Source organism: Lissotriton vulgaris, chromosome 3_1 (genome assembly GCF_964263255.1).
Source record: "Lissotriton vulgaris chromosome 3_1, aLisVul1.2, whole genome shotgun sequence".
Taxonomy (NCBI): Eukaryota; Metazoa; Chordata; class Amphibia; order Caudata; family Salamandridae; genus Lissotriton; species Lissotriton vulgaris.
Window position 1 is genome coordinate 158,172,797 of NC_141689.1, and position 15,612 is coordinate 158,188,408.

Here is a 15,612-nt window from a genome sequence, read left to right on the forward strand (position 1 = left end):
GATATAAATCTGTTGCATTACATGGCTATGCTCAGAAAACTGCACTCCGGTTACGTTTTCAGACAGTATGACAGATTGGATATTCGTACCCTAATTTGGGGAGCCTATGGATAACCACTAGTTTAGCTGTAGTCTCAAGTGTGGCCATCAGTACTTGTCTCAAGCTTTAGATATGAATGGCCCTTGATGGTGAATGTCATTTTCTTCCTTCCAAGAGGTCTACGTATCGCCCTGAAACCCACGCTCTGCAGGAACAACCCCAAGTTTACTGAACGTTGGTATGCGATTCTCAACCAATGCTCCCTCTACCTAATTCTTTTAGTAGTGGAAGAACTCGCCAAAGTAATAGAAGACCTGGAAAAAGAAATCAAGCAACTACACCAAAACTTGGATAACAACTTGACCAAGGATGAGCAGGATAAAGCACTTAATGACATCAACATCCAACTTGACAAGTATACAAAGGAAATCAGTGATAGGAAGATACGCAAATACAAACGCGACACTCTGGACTACAAACTGGGGGAAGTGTACAGCTGGGCGGAAGTATATGCCCAGCGGAGACAACGTACACCCTTCAACAACCAGTCATCGGAGGAAGGCAGTTCTACATCAAATGGTTCGTCCCAAAGGGGCAGACTGCAGACAAGCAGGTTCCAAAGGAACATTCCCACTTCAAGGACAACCGAAGCTTCAAAACAAATTGACAAGGACACAACAAGGGGTTCTTTTTTAGAGAAGGGCCCAACCATCGTCGTCGAACCAGGAGGAGCAGCAGACACAAAGAATCCACAGTTCCGATAGCTCAGTCAACAATGAGCAAACAAACCTACTGAATAACATTTCAAAAACATCTATTTCCAAAGCACAGATGGCAATATTACAACGTGGAACATCATTTGTACCAACTTACTACTCAAATGAATTGGAAACAGAAATAAGCTTATATAAGTTCATGAGGAGCCTGAGGCTAACGCACTATTTCACCAACGTTCTACCATAAATTCGACCCAACTCAGTAGAGGCGTGGAAGGGCTTGAGAAGTAAAAGTGTCTTTAATGCACCTATCAGCCACAAGATTCTAGACTCCTATGAGACTGTCACCGCAAACGGAATCAAGGAATTATATAAAAAATCTAATTCCAAAAACAGCAATTTCAACATCAAACAAAAACAGGCTATTAACCAGATTGTAAACAACAACAACAACATTAAGTGTTGTAAAGCCGATAAAGGCGGAGCTCTTGTAATAATGGATTCCCAATTCTACCAGGAGAGTGTATTGGAACATGTATCCGATCCAGATCTCTACATGAAGCTAACTCAGGACCTGACTGAGGCATTTTCTAATATACTTAAAAAAAAACATTCTAGAAACAGCACAGTGTATGGGAACGATTACCGACAAGGACAAGAAATATCTCACTCAAGTTAACCCGAGGAGTCCGAGTCTCCACATGCTCCCGAAGATACACAAAGATCTTCACAGACCACCTTTTCGACCAATAGTGTCCACCAGAGGATCTATCCACGAACCTACTGGGAAATACATAGATATGTACTTACAACCATTGGTGAAACAGATGACTACATACCTGCGTGATACCACTGACTTCCTAAACAAACTTGACCAAACATCACTGGACCCGAATTCGAACATCATTTTATGCACAATTGACGTTTGTGCTTTATACACGTCCATTCCACACAATAGAGGTCTTGAAGCGATAAAATCATTTCTCATACAACACTCAAAGAGGAATTAAAGATTCTATTACTGGAATTGATACAGTATACCTTATACCATAGCTACTTTCTATGGAATGAAGAATTTTATTTACAACTCGTCGGCACATCAATGGGAAATTGTGCAGCCCCCAGCTATGCAAACCTCTTCATGCACAGACTGGAACTAGACCACATCCTGAACAACCCAAGATGGCCAGACAAGATAAAAAAAAATAAATTGGAGGGACATAGATGAAATTTTCCTAATTTGGGACGGAACAGAGGAGATTACAAAATGTATCTCTTACATCAATGACATTGATGACCATATTAAATTCACTCATGCCGTGAGCACCCAAAGCTTAAATTTTTTGGATGGATTAGTGAACTGTCGGAACAACCAATTACAAACCGAATTGTACATCAAATCTACTGACAGAAACAACTCACTCCATTATGACAGTTGTCACCCTCTTCCATTGAAGAAACACTTACCCTATTCGCAACTTCTGAGGGTCAAAAGAATTTGTTCACAATCAGAAACAGACACAAGCAATGAAAACAAATTACTGATTAAATTTAAAGACCGGAACTACCCGAACCAGGTCCTGGACTTTGCCAAAAAACGGGTTGGAAACATTGAACGTCAAGATCTTTTATCTACCCGCACAAGACACAAGTCTACTGATAGACCTGTTTTCGTCTCTAAATTTTCCAGTAAAAGCTCACAAATCAAAACGCTAATCATGAAGAATTGGCAAATGATACAATGCGAACCGGACTTCAATGGGATTTTTAACCACATTCCACTCTTTGCTTACCAAAGATCAAAGAACATTAAAGATCTACTGGAAGTCACACCCACAACTACTGGATGGAAATTCACTGGTACCATACCATGCCACAATTGTAGCCATTGCCATAATGTTATTCACAGCAACACACTCAACCACCCAACTTCAGGCAAAATCATTACATTATTCACCAATCCAACGTGCGACTCAAAGAACTTGGTATACCTCCTTAAATGCCCTTGTGGTTTACCCTACGTAGGGAAAACAGAAAGAAAAATGAAGGTTTAGCTCACCGAACACAAGAGTACCATTAGGAACAAAGTCATGAAGTCCTTTTTGCTGCACATTTAGTCACCAACAATCGCAACATAAGTCAGATCAGATTCCTGATATTGGAGGTTGTCCCACTCAGGGCGTAGACAAGAGGAAGAGACTACTACGAGAACTGGTTTGGATCAAGAAGCTGGACGCTTGCCAACCCAAAGGTCTCAACGACCGAATTGAATATAGCTGCTTTCTATAACAAACTGTATGATATTAGTTTGCTCTATGTTATGAACTGCAGAACACTGTACGTTTTATTAATGCGACTATGCATATGTAACTGCTTACCGTTCACCCAGCATGTTTACCCAGTTTAGTCCTGATAGACAAGTTGTATAAGATCCGTACGCCACGATTTTTTATTTAATGCATCATTCCATTCACTCACTAAACTTCAAACACCGTTTTCACTATGCCTCTTATCCTTCCTCAGTTTTTTCGTACTTTATTTTTCAACCCATTCCGCATAATACGCTGACATCTTCAACATTCTTAACCACTACAAAATGGCCGTTGCATAAAACCTCATTTATTCCTTTGTTCGACACTGCCCCAAGATGGCCGCCACCGCTTTTAGTCCCTTTTCGGGTCTAGTCACTTTGTAAGCGCATATGGTGCAGTCACCAGATCTTCACGATCAAACGTGCATGCCGACACAGAGACCAAACGCCGAAGTCATTATCGCTACACCGACCGATACGCGGTAAGATCACGATTATTGCACAACAACTCGCGTTTATTTATAAGGGGAGTACGAACCAATATGACTCAAGCAATGTGGCATAGCACTAACAACTTTTATCGCTACACTGACCGGTACGCGGTAAGATCACGATTATTGCATAACAACTCGCGTTTATTTATATGGGGAGCACGTACCAGCATGACTCGAGCAATGATGCATAGGACTAACAATCTTTGAGCACGTGGGCCACACCCACACGTATTAGCAATAGATAAGCCAACTGTTTCACGTCGAGTCTTTCACTACACTTTTCCGAGATTTTTTTTTACCTGGATTGCACAACAGTTCACTGAGCACCTATTCCGAATTTTTCGCGACTAGTATGGACTTCATGTCTGTTCCACACTCGCTCTATGTTATGAGTTCATCTATATAACAGAGACCTTGCACCCCTTTTTTTCTTTCCCCACCATTGATCTATCAGGCGACTGACACCAAATCTTCTTAATTTACTTACCTATTGTCAGTACTTATAGTGGAAAGATTACCACCCCTCTTTATACACTAAATCACAAATCTCCTACTTCCAGATTGCACATTTGTCCTTGATGAAGGTCAGCAGTCCTGAAATGCATAGGGAAGTGCATATCGCAATTTGAGCTTACATCAAATGAAGGAGCGATATTTACCTTATTGGAAATGTACCTTCATTGGAAATTGAACACTTGAACAACAGATTGGAATGTTATCAAACAGTGAACCTATTGTGTTTAAAATAAACACATTTCTATTTGGATCAACAAGAAATGGTCATTGATTACATTATTTGAAAGAAAAGACTACATATTGTTAATATTTAGAGACCGCGTTCCCATCAAGGAGTGCCTGCCGGGCATAGTGCCATTTGGTTGACACTGCATCTCGTGTTATTACAGTCTTCTATCCCCCATGGTCAGAGGGGACTACACCCAGAGGCACCCAAAAAAAGCTACTTGAAAGTCACCATTAACGAAATATTCAATTAACCCAGAAGGTGTGCCGCACACCCTACATTATTTCTATTTTTCTTCCTTGTGACATCCCGGGGCCATAAACACCTTTTTAAAATGAACCATTAGTTTAAGTAGGCCAGGTTGTAGCAGGACTTATATGTGAAGACCTCAAGTACCTGAGGAATCAAGGCCGAATCCTGTGTACCATTTTACCATACATTGTATATAGGCAATGTAATGCTGTACAAGCTCAAAAACAAGCATACAGTTGACGAATATTGAGAGGTAGCTAGTTTCTGGACTGTTAATGCATTGTGATGGAGTGTTCTTTAAAGAGGTGCGTCTTTAACCCTTTCCCAAACTGAAGCAGTGCTGGGGCAGTCCTGATAGATATGGGAAATTTGTTGCAGAGTCTGGGTGCATCGATGTAAAATGCCTTCTGCCTTGTTTTTTCCTCTTTTGCACTTATTAGTCTTCACTTTGATGGTGTCCTTGCTGTAGCTGTGCCAAGAACTACCATAGCAGGTGATTTTGTCTGCAAGATAAAACGGTAGAGTGCTGGTCATTATGGCTTTGTATATAGTGCATCTGGTTTTGAAGGTGGTGTGGGTGGCAAGGGGAGCCAATGGACTTTCATCGGGATGAGGATGGGGGTGTTATCGTCATATTTCTTTAGGCCCTAGATGAGATGTACTGCAGCATGGAGAATGGCAGAGTGGGGCACAAGGCATTGACACCATCCAGAGGCGATAGGGCTTGAACAACAGATTTGAGGTCACTTTCTGAAAGAAACCATTTCACTTCCTTTGAGAGAGCTGCTACCACTCTGTCTATCTTTAAAAAAAAAAAACATTTTTTGCAATGTGTTTCTTCAGGGTGAGATTAGTGCCCAAGTGACTTTCAGTGAAATTTGGGATTTGAAGCAGTTACAGTTTAAATCATTATACTGTTAGTTATTCTTGGCAAATAAGTAGTTACTTATGGGGAGAGGATGTAGCCTTACAGCTAGAGCGTCAACGTCAAAGCTGGGGAACCGGGTTCGAGTCTCTGCAATGACGCTCAACATCCTGTGATTCTGGGCAAATCACTTAATTTCCCCGTGCCTAACAAAAATGAATGTGTCCTCATGTAACGCTCCCAAACGCCACATCCGATCAGCCAGTCACGCTCTCGCCGCCGTCCCCCGCAACCGAAGAACGACAACAGGAGGAAGGTCCTTCTCCTACCTGGCCGCCAAGACCTGGAACTCCCTCCCGACCGACCTGCGCCTGACCCAAGACCACCTCTCCTTCAGGAAGAAGCTCAAGACCTGGCTGTTCGAGCAGTAACAGCACCGCACACCCCCCCCCCCTCCCCCCCCCTAGCGCCTTGAGACCCTCCGGGTAAGTAGAGTGCTCTATAAATGTCTTGATTGATTGGTGCGATGTAAAGCGCTCTGATACCTGATATCTTCGGATCTAGTTTGCGCTATATAAAACTCTTTAAAAAAAAAAACAAAAAAAAACCAATATTGTTAGCATATTGGTGAATCTTGATGCGGTTATCTGTGATATCACGGATGACAGCTGTGCAATTGGGAACAGGACCATCTCCGCCTTCAACACAGACAAGTAGACTATCTCCAGAAGCCAGGGACAATGTGATTGACTCACTTCAATTCTGAGAATGGGTGCCACCCCGAAAATCAAGCCATCTGCGAGGATCCCGGTTTTCCCTGAGTGTGGCCCATCCACTTTCCCATATTTAAATATGAGGACCACTTATAACTTCACAATTTTATTACCTAATATTCTTGCGCTTATTTAGAAGCCATTTGGAAAACCGTGCCCTGACAGACTAAACCCATGGGTCCTGATGAAAACTTCCACGATTCCTCCCCATTGATGAATGAAAACACGTAGGTGTTTCACAGAAGGAGCCCAAGCAATTTAAATGGGCACATAAATATATTCAACAGCCACAAGAGTTTAAATCTATGAACCTTTGAATGTGTGTGATTTGGAACAGGTGGCTGCTGTTCCTCTTTGGTGACACATTCACTGTTTGAAGTGGATGACTCCTTGATCTCTCATGGAACAATCACACGAATAAGGTGATTTATGATTAACTCACATGCTTACAAATATTTGAATAGTACAACATGTTGATGTTTTATATATGAATACACTTGGAGGCTGGTTCCATGATAATGTCACCCTATGTAACAATAATATATTTTGTAAATCATCAAGAAAGGCTATGGTTTTAAATACAATATAATATGTATGTGTAAAGTAGATACTACCAACATGAGAATTATGCCCATGTATTGGGCAAAATAGGTTTCTATCTATGGCTGGATTGAGAGGTTCTTTCGTATTTTTACTCCTTTCTGGATCTCCCCCTCAGTAGCTTTATAGGATCCTCCCCATTGCAAATCTGTGAGTAGAGCACTAAGCAGCTCTCTGCAGAGGTTCAAGATGGCATTGGGTGGGGCACTCCGGATGTGAGAGCGATCTTTTTGGTCCTTGAGGGGCCATGTGAACAAAGCCAATTTGGTAGTTGTGTAGGATTTGGTAAGCATTTAGGTGATCTTGGAGTTGAACATAGACCTCTTTTTAAATGATATTACCTATGACTAACTGATGAGCTGGTAGTTGGCATGGTCATCCTGGTCTAGTGTAGGTTTCTTTAGAAGTGGGAGACTCTAGTCTGTCTTGAGCGGTTCTGGTAAGATGCCTTAAGTGAGGGAGGCATTGACATTGGTGAGTAGAGGTGAGAGAGCGTGTCCGTATATAGCTTTGATAAAGGACAAGGGTAAGACATCAGCAAGAAGTGGCTTTTAGGTAGTTGAGTGTGTGAATGAGATCTGCAAGAGATAGGACTTTGAAGGCTGACCCCTCTGTGATCCTACAGGTAGCAGTTAGCCTAAGTGATACAGCAGGCTTGGTGGTGTTGATGTACTGTCAGATCATCTGTATTTTTTTCAGTGAAGAAGTTGATGGCATTGCACTTTTCTGTGCGGTGAGGAAAAAGTGGGTGTAGACGAGGGGGTTGCTGCAGTACTTGATTGTTTTGATGAGTACTGTTGGTGGCTTCACTGAAGGTGTTGGTATAGTATTTTGCTGTTTCTCTGTTTGCAGAGGGAGTTCAGTATCATGAGGTCATTGGGAGTTGTTTTTTTATCGCCTTTTCTTTCCCATTGGCGGATGGATTGTTTTACAGCAAGGCCTTTGAGTACCAGGGTACTGAAGTCCTTGTCTTGAACTTGTGTGTGTTTTAATCAAAACCTTGATGTTCACATAGGTTTCCAAAATCTTTTAAAGTTGTTTCGAAAGGTGTTCGTGTCGGACATGGAGTTGATAGGGTGAGAGATGAGTTCAAGCAGTAGGTGTAAGAGGTCTTTGAAGGATCCAAAGGTTTGATCTTTTCTTTTAACCTTAGTTTGTTGGTAGGTTTCGGAGTATAAAGATAAGGATAGTGAAGGGGTGGTCCAGTTAAAGGGGTATTGGTGATTTGCTTGTTGATGTTATTGAGAAGACAACATAAAGTATATGGCTTGTTTATTTATTTATGACACTTGTAGAGCGCGCTGATACCAAACGGTGTCCTAGCGCTGTAGTGATAGCTCCCCTAGCCATGAAACCTGTTATTAATTGGTAAACAGCCAAGTTTTTAGCTTTTTCCGGAAGGCCAACAGATCCGTGACCTCTCTGAATGCAATTGGTAAAGCATTCCAAGCAGTGGCTGCCCCCAGAAAAAAACTTCTGCCTCCCCCTCCCCCCCCCCCCGCGTGCTTTCCTGCTACTTGGGGTCCTGATCAGCCCTAGACTGGCCAACCTAAGCTGTCTGTTCGGTCTGTACCACTGGAAGTGCTTTTGTAGGAACGAAGGACCACGTCCATGAATCGCCTTAAAGACAATGCACAAGGATTTGAAGGTTATCCGTTTCCACACTGGGAACCAGTGCAGCTTCACCATTTCCCGGGAGACGGAAGCAAACTTAGGGATGCCCGAGACCAAACGGGCTGCAGCGTTCTACTAAACCTGCAGTTTATTGAGCAGCCCCTGTTGGGCCCCCAAAAATAGGCTGTTACAATAGTCAAGGCGGGAGAGCACAAGGGCTGTCACCACCGTTTTCCTACTCTCCTCTGGCAAGAAGGGGAGGATCTTCCGGATGATTTTAAGAGACCAATGGATGCAGGAGGTCAGTGCATTTACCTGGGGTTTAAATGAGAGCTTGTCCTCAATCAGAACTCCCAAGTTTTTCACCTTTATGACAGGAGTGGGAAGAGTCCCCATCGTTTCGGGCCACCATTTGGGACTCCAAAAGTTGACATCGGACCCGAAGAGTACCACCTCAGTTTTAGATGAGTTCAGTTTTAGGCAGTTTCTGGCCATCCAGGAGCCGACCGCTGCCATGCATTCCTGAAAATTGGAGGTCACGCCATCCTCTGTCCCTGGGAGCAGTGATACCACAATCTGTGTATCATCTGCGTCGGATGTTAGTTCGAACCCGTATGCCCGGATGATCGGGGCAAGCAAGGAGACAGGGTGGGGCTTAGGGAGGATCCCTGTGGAACCCCCACGGCAGTTCGAGAGGTCTTGACTCTAACTCCCCCAAAGCCACCACCTGAACCCTGTCAGTCAGAAAGGCTTTCAGGATGCTGAGGGCCATCCCCTGGACCCCACGGTCCTCCAGGCGGTCCACCAACCTACCATGGTGGACGGTATCGAAGGCCGCGGAAAGATCAAGAAGAAACAGGGCCGCTCTGCCCCCTGCATCTAGCACCTTTCTAATCTCCTCTATTGATTTGATCAGGGCAGACTCGGTGCTGTGTCCTGCCCTGAAACCATGTTGCGCTATGGCCAGGCCATGTGTAGCTCCTAGGAATGCACAGAGCTGCGAGTTCATAACTTTTTCTATAAGTTTGGCTGGCAACGGTAGTCTGGCAATCGGCCGGTAGTTGTTGGGGTCGGCGATGTCCAATGTGTTTTTTTTTTAGCAAGCGGACAATTGAGGCCTGTTTCCAGCAGACTGGGAAATCCCCAACTTCGAACATCTGATTAAAAAGCTTAGCTAAGACCGCGGCTATCGGTGCCGCTGCCAGCTTTGCCACAGACGCCGGGCAGGGGTCGTGAGGTGAACCTTATCTAATGGTAAGTAGCAGCTTTTTGATATCCTCAGAGCTCACCGGCCCAAATGCTGAAAATGTGGCCTCCTGTGATTTTTGGCTGTGCAGTTCCCAGGTAAAGTTCTAGCATGCTCTTTCTCACATGAGGCTCTAGTGATGTAAAGATGTGTTCCACCTTACTCAGGAAAAATTTGGCCAGATTCTCACAAAGTTTCTCACTGGGTGGAGTTGTCACAGGCTGAGGTGTAGCCAGGCTCGAAACAGTATGAAAGAGTTCCTTTGGCGAGTTCTTGGCCTCGTTGATAAGCTGAGTAAAGTAAGTTTTCTTGGCCTCCTTAATCAGATTTTTGTAGGCCACCTGGCTTGATTTAAGTTTTTGTTTGTCTATGTCATGGTAGTTTATGCACCAGGCCCGTTCAAGTTTTTTGCGTATCAGCTTGGATTCTCTGAGTTCATTAGTGAACCAAGGGGCTGATGGAACTTTGCGTATGTGGCTGCACTTTTTCGACGGGGCTAAAATGGTGCAAGCGCTGTCCATCCACTTGGAATAGGAGGCCGCTGCTTTATTTACATCTCTTGGCAAAGGGGCCATAGTGGCCCCCAACAGGTCTTCAAACCTGCATCCTTCGATTTTATTCCAGGACCTGCAAGTCCTTGCTGTTTTCCTGTCCTGTTTTGCCCTATAGGGCAGTGTGGTAGAGATATTAAACCGCACTACAGAGTGATCAGACCATGCAACTCTCGATTTACATAAGCTCAAGAGGGAATCTATACTTTCTCACACTTTGGTAGCCTATCATGTATTATAGCTGTACATTTTTCTAATCCACGTAATTGTCACTTTTTTGCCCATGATAGCGGTTTCGGTGGGGAGGTGAGGTGACTTCCACTCGAGCTTTAGTTAATCTAGCTGCAAGTAACATTGATGTGATCATGCGGCTGATATGAGATACAAGTTGGCATTTTCCTTCACCACTCATGTAATCTAAAAGCAGTAAGGGCGGATCTAGCTGGATTGTCATTCGTGTTAAGCCAAGAGTGCTTCACTACCAGACAGGACCCTAGCATGTGTTCTAGTGTGCATCTCGGACTGCACCCTTTCCGGAAGGTAATCGCTCTAAATCTTTCAGCAGTCCTATACCAGTGCAGTATTTTGTAGGTATTTTCTTGTACCTGGAGCATTGTTTTTCATGCTCTCTTCTATATTAGGGACCAAGGATCTTTAGTTATCGTTGGGGCCAGATTTGTTTTACATCTCTGCCTGTACTTGCGATTGTGGACTATGGTTGATATACTGATGGATGGAGACACCCCTTCTGGCTATTCTTTATTTTTTGTTTACATTTGTTCTTTGGCATTTTACATTTCATGGTACATAGTTATACATCATCATTAACACATGTTGATAGGCGATTGCAGGCATTTAGATGGTTCTATTGTAGTGTGAATCGATAATCACATCATATATCACAGGCAGGATAATGTGAGATTAAATGGGGGTTGGACTCTACTTATCCCTGTGCGTGTCTTGGCGCCTGCTTGTATGGGTTTCCCAGAGGTGTGGGTTGGTGTTTAGTCCCCGTCCCTATCTCCGTGAATCTTCGTGTATAGGGTCCATGAATATGTTCCCAGTTGGAGTAGGTCGATTTTGGGGGTTTCGGGAGAAAATATTGACCTGTTAACTGTGGGAGGGGATATGGGGCAAGATTGTGTGGTCATAGGAGATTCCTCCTGTGTTGCCTCCTGTATAAGTTGAAATAGTAGTTGTGCCCATACCATGGACATGGGATGTTCACGTACTCCTCTCACTTCATCATCATCCCTCAGTGTTTCTTCCTCTGCCTCCCCCCATTTTTTCATGGCACCTATCCAGGCTGCTCCTGGGGGTCCCGCTAGGGCCCTCCAATGCATGGCTATTCCTTGTTTCGGTAAAAGAATGGCTAGGGATGCAAACCTGCACTGTACCTTTTCTGTCTTCAGCCTGCGGAAGACTCCTAAGGCACACGGCTCCCATGTAGAAATGGCCATGAGGTTGACCTTCGCTCTGAGTGTCTGGTGTACCCTATCCCAATACTGTTGTGGTTATTCCTTTTTTTAATAGGTAAAAAACGGACCTGTCCCCTGGAATGTAATACCTCTTCTATCCGAGTACCAATGTGGACGGGTGCACTAAGCAGCTAATACACTCTAGGCTTGACTATTTTAATGCAGTATATGCTGGTCTTCCTTAATATCGGCTATCAAAATTGCAACGTATTTTGCATTTAGCAGCTCGCCTACCCACCAGTACTATGTCAAGAGAGCTTACCACCCTGCACTGGATCCAGTTTTAAAGCCTTACAATAGTTCATCACGTTTTCTTTGGAGGAGGGGCCCATCATATGTGATGTGTAGCGCGCATGGCACCCCTCACAGGTGGGCTTCACAGCTCTAGCTCTAAAAGCACACCTCTGCTGCTGGCAGCACCCGAAGAAACGAGGGGAAGAGACTGGGTTGAGAAAAGCCAAGTCTTGATGGAATTTCTGAACCGAAGATGATTGAGTATTTCTTATAGAGAGGGGAAGAGCTTTCCAGAGGGAGGGGTCCAGAGCACGAAAAGAGCAACCCCCCGCCTCCCCAATCCCCCCCTCTGCTCCCCGTTCTGACTCTCGTAACTTGGGTAACTTCAGCCAAGTTCTGGTTGGCGGAACGCAGGGAGCACGTGGGCTGGTAAGATGAAATAAGCTGGTTCAGAATAGGGGGGCCCCATGGGATGTATAATCTTATGGGTGAAACATAGGGTCTGGAAATGAATGTTTCTCCATAGGGAGCCAATGTAACCTGCACAAAAGGCCTGAGGCAGAGCAAAACCTGGGAAGAGAAAGAAGCAGCCTTCCCGCTGCATTCTGGGCTAGCTGGAGTCTTTTTAAAACGGAACAATTGCCGCCTAAGTATAAAACGTTACAATAGTCCAACAGAGACCGAATTGTTTTCTCTGTTTGAAAACCGCAGTGATCAGTAGAGCTCGGCGCCCTGTTTGGCTGACAAATGATCATTAGAGAAGCCACTTGTTAGAATTCATAATACCTCAGCTGTTTCCATCCGGCTTCTCCAGTAGTCAGAAGGCATGTTTTCGAGGTTTGCCAGTTTTAGGTAATTATAGACTTACAACATATTTGTTCTGAAGTACTCTTAGCTCCACTCCTGAAAAGTGTAGTTATTTGGCAAGAAAATTTAGTAATTCTGAATTCATGTCCTCCTCGACTAGAGGTGGTGGTTGAAAATGAACCAGTGCTTGCAATTTCAGGCAGAGGATGTGGTGCTCACAGCTCATACCTTTTGTAATCAATTTTAGGATATATGTCGTATCTGGTGGATGCCTGAAATACAATGGAGAACCTACAATAAAGTGCACAATACTAATGTATCATTTTCCAACCACAAATATAATAAGAGAACTCTATTATCATTCTATAATAATGTTTACAACCCTCCATAAGATCGTATTACGAGGTGGCCTTAAAAAAACCATTTTACATATGTGACAGTCTTTATAATGTACTAGCCGATATTGTGTGTGTTTTAGCTTCTTTAACAAAAGTTTGGCTGAGTTTTACTTGTTTTCAGTATCCATTTACTGTTTAGATTCTTGTTCTTGTTTCCCTCTTGCTCTAACCAGGCGATGAGTATTTATGGCACCCTTGTAAAGCAGTTACCTCCACAGAAGCAGGGGGCACAGAAGCAGATCGTGGACACATCAAACTTTCCAAAGATTGAGGTGGTCCATGAAGAGGAAAGAAGCAGCAGCTAGCAGCCTCGACCGTTGTAGCAGAGATACACGACATCGCAGCATACCAAGATTATCAGACATTGGAACATACTAACCAGATGCACAGACTCCTTTATACTTCCAACACTTTAAGTTATGCTTCATTTTTTATTTCAAACAATTACGTAATTAAAACATCTAAAGAGAAGTGTTCTTGTTCCGTTGTCTCTTCAGTTCAGGATTCTTTTTTAGAAGCGGTCAGGTTTGTTCGCTTTGCAGGCAACTTGGTGAAAAATGTATTCCTGAACCAGCCTAACAAAGCCCTAAACGAGGCCAATGAACCTAGACTTGGATGTGTGCATTTTGTTAAGGATCTGCAAGACCTTCTAGCGGGAAGGAAAAATCTACAGGGGAGTAGGCTTCAGAATTCTGTATACTAAAACCTCATCAATGCTTCCTCAGCGTTTTCTTCAATTTCTTTTTGATTTACAGAAAACAAGAAATTGATCATAAGTTTAGTCTTAAGTTTAGACTAAGTATTTGCCTCACTTTTGACACTAGTTCCTGTTCATCACATATTTTTTTACTGTACTGATGATTCTGTCCATGTGGGCATTGTCAGGAACTTTCTGCAGGTAAGGCATGCTGTTGTATTAACCTAAGGGTGCTTATATGAGACTACTTCGGCCTTTGGATTTATGGATGTTCCCAAAACAAACTTTCTAATCATCATCATAGAGGGTATTGAAATGAAACGGGAGCTGCCATTGATTGTTTGTAAATTAGACCGCAAACACAAGATTCGAAAAACTGAAAATATCTAGAAAGTTAAATCACTGAAAACTTAGTGTTGCTGAATTTGTTCAAGACTGACAACTAAGTAGCAATTTGGAATATTATTGTATAAAAAAGGATGCAGATAGCTGTTAATGAAAACATTTGTGCACAATCAGTGCACTTATACAGAGCACAAATTATGTATACTTTTCGTTGCTTTTCAAAAAAGTTGTTTTGATGTTCGCACCAGTGTTGAAGGGCTAGTACTGTGTCAGATTCAAAACATTGGATTTTAGCTCGAGTGGTGAAGTTAGACAAGTTCAAGCTGTGGTTGAAGGAGGTATCTCAATCAACTCCAACATCTGAAGTGAGCTGCATTTGTGTCTCCATCAAATCAGGCAAATGGACTTAAGTTTTTTCTGTCATCTACAACCTGGATCAAAGAATGAAAATCCTTCAATAAAGACTGACTGCACCATGTATACATCATAAACTTCAGATTAAGGCTATTCATGGCTGCAGAATGCACCTGCTTTTGAGCAATCCCCACTGTCCAATTCAGAGTCAGTAGGACCATGTGTCTCCGGTAGTGATATGAGTGTACCTCGCAAGTCTGTGGAGAAGTTTCTGTCAGGATCGAAGGCTTCATTCTTCTTCTTTTTCTTTTACTGTTCAAAACAGCAGCCAGTCAAATTAAAGTTTCAAAAACAGTACATTTCCCATGACTCCATAAGTCACATGATAACCATAGAGACCCAGCCCTACATAAACCATTTGTAAGAGTCCATCTTCCTCTTTCTTAGCTGCTTCGCAGCCATTTAAGCGCCCTTTGACTTATGTGCTTATGCTAAATGATGCTTTGCGTTTTCATGATCGCTGAATTGATGGCCTCCTATGAACCCCGCTGCAGCGTGCTCTAATTTAAATACTGTGCATTTAGCAAGCTACAGCCCGCTCGGCATCTGATTGCTTATTTCCGCGCCGTACTTCACACCCCATGCTTATACAGGAGCGTCTTCTTGCCTCAGCAAGGCGCCACTGCTGTTATTACTGTGTGGAGTGGGAGAAAGGGGAGTGAGGCTGTGCGATTGCAGTGGCTTAGTCCTCTTTCTATGGCAACAAGAGAACGTCCAGTACGCATGCACAACAGACGGATTTCTGCCTTCTGTTGTAGGAGGCTTGGATAAAACACAAGGAGATACGTTTAAGTTCTCTGGTCTCTGTTTTCTCTTTGTTTTAAGAATCTTTGAGCATTATTCCCATGGCTTGCTGGCCTGCTATTAATGTCAGTCTGCTGCACTCCCCTTGATTGCTCCTTTTTAGAAACTGAACTTGCTTCCGCTAGCCTCCTGATCTGATCTTGTCCCTCCAGAGACATGGTTAGTTCTGCTGTGCAGGCATTTTGCACATGGCTGGGTATACTGAGAAGGACTATTATGATGACCCGGTTG

General features: G+C 43.4%; 1 protein-coding gene across 1 annotated transcript in view; it reads left to right on the plus strand.

Annotated features, from left to right (window-relative positions):
- The window catches only part of STOML2 (stomatin like 2), a 121,377-nt gene extending 107,785 nt beyond the window's left edge, over positions 1–13,592 (plus strand). The window contains exon 10 of the mRNA XM_086960250.1: positions 13,295–13,592. Within this exon, the coding sequence (XP_086816376.1) occupies positions 13,295–13,426 (132 nt within the window). The 3' untranslated portion in view covers positions 13,427–13,592. The remainder of the gene's footprint in view (positions 1–13,294) is intronic.
- The last annotated feature ends 2,020 nt before the right edge of the window (positions 13,593–15,612 follow it).